This window comes from Lampetra planeri, chromosome 4, assembly GCF_965212315.1.
Source record: "Lampetra planeri chromosome 4, kcLamPlan1.2.h2, whole genome shotgun sequence".
In the NCBI taxonomy this organism is placed as follows: domain Eukaryota; kingdom Metazoa; phylum Chordata; class Hyperoartia; order Petromyzontiformes; family Petromyzontidae; genus Lampetra; species Lampetra planeri.
Genome location: NC_136110.1, coordinates 59,007 through 66,286, shown reverse-complemented (window position 1 = coordinate 66,286; position 7,280 = coordinate 59,007). Strand labels below are relative to the sequence as shown.

Genomic DNA, 7,280 nt, shown 5'->3' with positions numbered 1-7,280 from the left:
GCAGGGAGTTCTACAGTGAGCGCAGAGAGCGAGAGGGAGACGACGGGATGGGCCGAGGCTCAGGCAGCAGGGGCTCTGGCAGGCGGCTCTGCTGCTGGCGATGGAGAGTCCAGATGGGGGAGGTGGGAGGAGGAGCTGAGGACAAGAGGCGCGAGCGAGATGTTTTTCTCGGCCGTCGGAGTTTCTTGAGGTTACTCGGTGGGGATGGACCAAGGGAAGGAGTTGCAGTCGTCGGGGCGAGACGACGCTGCAGGCGAAGGTGTCGGCGATTCGGGTGGTAACGAGTGGACGTCAGTGACAACGGGCCCTGAGGTGGAAGATGTACGATCTGATGATGCGGTTGGAGTGGCTGAAATTCTGGTTTCCTGAGTGCTCACCTGGTTGAAGAACATCAACCTGAAACTTTAACTCACGAGCAGATTGCATGGACACTCACTCACCAGGCGTGGTGTCTCCGACAACAGCGCTGCCGCATGCCGCGTGTCGCCTTCGTCGGCGGCACGGGAGAGGCGAGCTCCTACCAGCCGAGAGAAGAGCCTGCAGCCAAAGCACAGCCTTGTCTGGAGATTATCAAAAAAACGAATTAATAAGCAGACAATGTGTCTCCCTCACACATCTGTCCCTCCACGTAATAGTACTATGTTTTAACACATTCCATCAGCCGCCCGTCTTCTTTCTGGGAGTGAATACTTTCAGCACCATTGGTTCAATGAAGGCAAACTCTGGATCGGTTTCAGAATTAAGTGTCTCATCAGCAGTCAGGCTTGCTTGAATGTCTGAACCGTTCCAGATGTTTGTTTGTGTTGCACCAAAGCATATTTAAATTACGTGTTCACAGACGGGTCGATGTGGTGGATGGGATGTGTAAAACACGAGTACAAATACTTCTGGACTTACCATCTCCACGGTCGCTTCAGTGCATCTGAGCTGTTGGCCAAATTAACGCAGCGGGGGCGGCGGCTCCACGGTCGTCACAGCGAACGTCTTCAGAACAACAGCCGAGGAGCGGAGGCACGAAGCGACGCGAGGGAGACGATTCCTCCAGCACGAGGTCGCGTGTCCCGATCTTCCAGGCACGAGCGACTTCAGCGACAAAAGAGAAATGTTATACAAGGGTCACGCTATCTTAATGCTCTCATAATACTCCAGCATGTTGTTGTCTTTCCGCACACTATTCATGACCAAGGAGAGATAGGTACATGTCAAGATAATACTCATTGCTCACAAACACTAATTTAACGCAGACATCCACAATACATACCACATGCTTTGGGGCAAGTGCTGTTCGCGATCACGTTTGAAGATCCTGACGGCGCACGAAAAAGTGATGTGGCCAGAACCACCCCTGCCGCATTTGTCTCCCTGTTTGAGGCGTGTAGACACACATCTGATGTGTAGACACACATCTGATGTGTAGATACACATCTGATGTTAGCCGTGGCTAGGAATTGAACCCAGGTGGCGGGGTTCGTAGAGCAGCGCGCTAACCGGTGCACCACTGCACTCCGTACCCACACAAGCACACACACGGACAATAGACTCTCTCACATATCCGCACACACACACATATATATATGTGCAACGGACTGAAATATTGTCACAAACACATACAAAGATCCCTCGTGTATTCTTCTCTCGTGTAGCCTACGCAGGCTGTTGGGGCATGTCCTGTTAGCGACCACCTATGAAGAGACCAGCAGGGCTCACGATCGAGTGGTGTGTGCTCGGTTCTAATTGAAGGTGAGTCGACCTCGCGAAGGCCCATGACCGGTGCAGATCTCACTCGTCAATGATGTTAGCCGTGGCCAGGAATCGAACTCGCGTTGTGGAGTTTGTAGCGCAGCGTGCTAACCACTGCGCCGCAGCTTACCGCACACGCACACAGCGACACACACAGCGACACACACACACCGGCACACACGCACGTGCAGAGCGACACACAAACGCACTGAAACACGCACTTAGACACACACGCACACGCACTGATACACACACATGCTCGCACACGTGGCGGTGCTCAGCCCGCCGGGTACGCGCACACACGTACAGTGTCTACATTATGCAAGTGTCACGCAGGAATGGCAGCTATGCGCTTTTCGTTAAAATCCGCACACAAATGAAAGTTGGTCACAAGGAGCGCGAGACGCTGGCACGGTCAGCGCTCAGTCACACCGAGGGGAGGGGCTGTGGGGGCGAGCGGGAGGAGGGACGGAGAGGGAAGGAGGAGGCGGAGTCGACGGGACTCCCCGCGCACGCGTGAGAACACGGGCGCCCTGCGGGGAGGGAGGGAGGGAGCGGGGTAGAAAGAAGGGGGTTGAACGGCGCCCTTTGCGTGACGGGGAGTGGCCTTGGCGAGGGCGGAGGCGCTCTCCTGGCACCGGGGCTTGCGGAGACTGGGGGGGGGGGGCGATGGGTGGGGTGCGAGCGCGGAGGGAGATGATGGAGGGGGAGGCACACGGACATCGCCACACGCGCGTGTCGCCACCATTAGCGAGCAACTCCGGCAAACGCGCTCCGTGGGTAACGCGCTCGCCTTCATCGCTGCCGCTGCGCCGCAGCTGTGGTTCTTGTGAGGGTCGTGAAGACCTCGAAGGGCTGAGAGATAACGAGAGCTTTTCCATCGCATCTCGCTGAGCAATTAGCGTGTCGTCTCTTCTGTCGTCTCGCCGTAATTATTTATTCATATCGGGACGCGGCCTCTTTTAAAGGGCCGGTCACGGGCACGCATGCGTTTAAAAAGTGAGCGATAACCGCAGCGACGTAAATCGACGATCTCCCCGGTCCCATCGCCGGGCGCGAGGGGAGAGGCGGCGGAGAGGGGCCGCCACCCCTTGGGCCGCTGCGCTCGGAGGAGCTTCGGGCGAGCCGGGGTCTCCCGCTGTCCAAGGCGTGCGAGTCGGCGCCACGCTCGGCATGGAGAGAATGAAGGAGGGGACCCCACAGCAGCAGCAGCAGCAGGGGACGGTGGCGCCGCGTTTGGCCTTCAGCGTGGACGCGTTAATGTCGGACCTTCGAGAGCGTGAGAGGGAGCGTGAGACGGAGCGTGAGACGGAGCAAGACATCTCCACCATCAAAGGCGGTGGCGCTGACGCTGGAGACACTGAGAGTCCGACAGCCGCAGAGACTCAGAGAGACAACGGCCCCTGGGGCCCGCCATCGAAGTTCTCGTCTCCACCAAGTGAGTGCAGCAGAAGTAGAGCAGATACGCAGACGATCTGCCTCGTCCGTGCAGAATTGCAGCGGCATTGGATACGAGCACACCCTGGGCCGGTTTCGGCATTGAGTATCTCATCAGCAGGGTCAGGTTTGCTTTAAAGCAATGCTGGTGAACTGCCAGATTTCATTTTATACAAAAGCTATGTCCAAACAGCATCACGCAGGGGCGGTGGGGAATGGTTAAAAGTGACAAAAACAAAACCACCTTGAGTTAATGTGAGACAAATAGCAAGGGTAGTGTGCGTTTAGAATGTTACTGAACGTATCTAGATTCATCTCAAGATGCGGAGTAAATTCTAATTACAGCGCAAATTCATTGTACGAGCATCAAGTCTGAGGAGCGGCTCAGTGACTTCACTTTGAGCTCACGCCGAATAGCGAACCTGGTCCAGGAGGCAGATTTGTTCAGAACGCGTCTTTTCTTATATTCTCCGCAGCGACGATAACGACAATTCTGTGTTGTGCGTCTCACCAGGACCGGTGTCTAAGAGAGAGAGGGGGGGGTCGCCGATAAACATTGGTTCCAGCGAGTCTCTCTCGTGTGGAACACATCATGCTGCTGGGATTAATGGCGTGAGTGCATGTGTACGCATGGCGTCGTTTGAGAAACTTCTCCTCGTCTGTGGGTATCGTGCTGATTAACTCGTGGTCAATCAGTATATGTCATACACTTGCTGTGGCCGTTTTTATGTGAAACAGCGACTATATGTGATGTATAATCCGCTGTTTGGTTTCACTCGCGGGGGGCATCTCAAATGTCCACATTGCTTAAATCCGCGTCCTTAGCAAAGACATCTCCATCGCCAGTAAACGGAGTAATCCGCCCTCCCCACCCCGAGTCAAGGTGCGCACAGACGAGATAGTCAAAGGGAGTCCACGTTCACGGTCGTCAAAGTCAACAGTCAGAGTGATTTGTTGCTCAACTGAGCATCGAGGCATCGGTGTTCATCTCCCTTTTATGGACCTCAGCCAGTGGTGGAAATTCCACGATACGATAACGGGGCGAGTATATCCACGAGGACCACCACTGTTGACTTGTCCACAAAGTGGTACTGTATATGTTTTTCATCGAACCCGGAGGGATGATATGCTGAGTAAACCACCGCCACGACCAGGAGTTGAACTCGCCACCTCCCGAAGTATAACATCTAGTAGGTCATCAGCATCGTCAAGCAAGCTTGACGATGCAAGCTTGACAATGCTGATGAGACCATGAATGTCGAAACCGGTCCAGAGTTTTGCTGCTGAATTGAGTTACTCAGAAAGACTGCCGCGTGGCTGATAGGATGTGTTAAACTAATATTTTGTGTGTGGAGGGACAGGTTTAGGAATGGGACGAATTGTCCGTGTATCTATTTTATAGGCTGTAAGCGCGTTTATCCTTTGGACTCACTGCTCTCGGTCAAATGAGTGGAATTCCCACCGCTGTTTCAGGGCTGTATTCGACATACCACAAGATACCACAACGCCTTGTCGCCACACCGGGCAATGTTAGCTACAGATGCAGCAATTTCGCGAGCAAGCAATTGCAGGGCTGCGCCGTTACCGTTTCACGTGACATGGGCCCAAGGGTTGAGGACTCTCGATGGACAATCGGTGGCCACGCGTCCCACCGCGGCGAAGAGGCTTCCCGATAGACGCAGTACAGAAATACTATGACGACAATCGTTGGCTTCACAACAGCTGAGTCACGCACTTATTAATGGAGTTTACCACCATAATGTATCATATAGTATGCATATAGCGTAGTGTATACACTACACTATATAAAATATTAAACAGACGCAGGTTACGGCTCAGTGGTAGAGCGAATGGCTCGCAATAGGGAGGCTGCGAGTTCACTTCCCGGCTGAGGCTGAGTCAGCTCCTAAATCCCTCACTCCGGGGTCGGTAAAAGAAGATTTTGCAAAATCTGCAGGAATCTATTAGGCGGCATGAAGCGGTGGCATCAACTGCATTGCTTGGGATGACCTCTTGATGATGACCTTGAACTCTGTTCGCGAGGTGTTTGGGAGATCCGACGGGAACGCCTCAGTCGCGTCGCTCTCAAGAGCGCGAGGAAGAACAAACAACTGTGCAGGCAATTCGCCTCCTTCCCATTTCTCTCCTTCTACATACAACATAAACATTTACTTAAAACACATCCCGTCAGCCACACGGCCTTCCTGGAGTGCACAATTTCAGTAGCATTGTTTCATCACAAGCACTACTCTGGATTGGCTCGACATGCGGTGTTTCATCAGCAGTCAGGCTTGGTTGTAGCAATGCCGGTGAACTACCCAACGTTCATAGGTAAAGACCCGCTGTGTTCGATGTGGCTCTCCTAATCCGGGTTACAACTTTACACGCGACACGCGACGCGGGTTACAACTTTACACGCGACACGCGACGCGGGTTACAACTTTACACGCGACACGCGACGCGGGTTACAACTTTACACGCGACACACAACGCGGGATACAACTTTACACGCGACACGCGACGCGGGTTACAACTTTACACGCGACACGCGACGCTCATCACTGCGTCGCACCGGTAATGTCACGCAGGCAACACACTGCGCGCGCCACGTCACGTCCTCGACCTGCAGACGACAGTCCACGTGAACGCCGCTACTCAGTCACCTTGTGCAGCACAGGGATAGCTGCCCCTTGGGGGTTCCTTCGGGTGGGTGAAATGAGACGCGAGACGATGTGAGATACCTTGAAGAAAGCGCCACTGGACATGCGGCACAGGGTCACAATTATTGTGACGATGTGCATTCAAGGCGGAGCGCGCTCCTGATGCTCAAATGAGCATTGAGGCATTGGTGCTCATCTCCCGTTTACAGCCCTGCAGAGCCCGTGGTGTAAATTCCACATTCCTATGGCGGGGGCGAATCTATCCATAGGACAACCCCTGGTCACTTCCCCACAAAGCGGCTCGCGTGCGATCCGAGGAAACCCCGCACGCAAGTTGCGATTACTGCGCGACCCGGGGGGGTTTCAGCAACTTAGGAACAATGCCCACTTTGGAACCATGTTTATTTTGTGAATTGACAAACATAATAGCATCAGCGATAATAACAAGACGAAGACAATAATGTATATATGTATATAGTAACGGCAAGCCGAGCTGTGTGTATGTGTAGGTATATATGTGTATCCTATGTCGACGAGTATCTGTGTCAATGTGTGCATGACTGTGTATGCGTATCAGTGAGTGTGTGTATATATATATAGTTATGAGCGGTGGCGTGTTTTTGGTTTGCGCACTGGGCGACGAACCCGACGAGCCGAATTCAATCCCGGCTCACGGTCAATATCAGTGATGATGATCTAAGTTGGTCCTGGACCTCCCCTAGGTCTACTCAGCGGGTATGTTTACCTTGAGTAAACATACCCGCTAGGGAAACAAAGGCGGAGGGGTGTGGTGTTGGTCTCAAAACAATTAAATCAAGATCAAAACAATTACTCGGGTAACTGATTACGAGAGTGAAGCGGCGTGCTGCTGTATGACTTCGTCATCAGCCATGGTCAGTCGACTGCTGGATGAAGGCCTCCCGAAGCCTTCACCACCTCTCATGCTCTTTGATGCGAATCTCCCTCCAGCACTTGCACATCAACTGATCCCATCGCTCCATCTCCTCGGTGGCCAGGCACCTCTCGGACGCGTCCCGTCCTTTGTGGCCGCGACGCGTCCTGCTGCCCCCCCCCCCCGCGCCTCCTCGCGGAGTGGACGATGTCGTTCACCTGCGCGTGCTCCTCCCGTCTTGCTCTCGTCTTGTATATTACACCATGTGGACCATCTCTTTGTTACACCGCAGAACGCTGTAGTTAATAGACGTGTGAATGTGGTATATACATATCGAGTGTTGAGCGTGGTAGACATCGGCCAGAGTCGGAGTTTCATGCGACATGGATCTGCACACCGCGATTTTGCTCAGTAGCAGGCACTAGCGATACAATATGGCGCGCGCACTCCACACGAGCCCGCGCATTCTACGCATTATTCCGCATCATAACAAGGCAAATATACATTTATGGCGTTTCATAGCGAATGTAATATTTAATCAGCTATTTTAG

The 7,280-nt window shown here is 53.4% G+C and overlaps 1 protein-coding gene across 1 annotated transcript in view; it reads left to right on the top strand.

Moving 5' to 3' along the window:
- The first annotated feature begins 204 nt into the window (after nucleotides 1-204).
- The window catches only part of LOC144717480 (homeobox protein MSX-2-like), a 28,943-nt gene continuing 21,867 nt past the window's right edge, over nucleotides 205-7,280 (top strand). Inside the window, exons 1-2 of the mRNA XM_078592849.1 lie at nucleotides 205-259; nucleotides 2,855-3,178. Of these exons, the coding sequence (XP_078448975.1) occupies nucleotides 205-259; nucleotides 2,855-3,178 (379 nt within the window). The remainder of the gene's footprint in view (nucleotides 260-2,854; nucleotides 3,179-7,280) is intronic.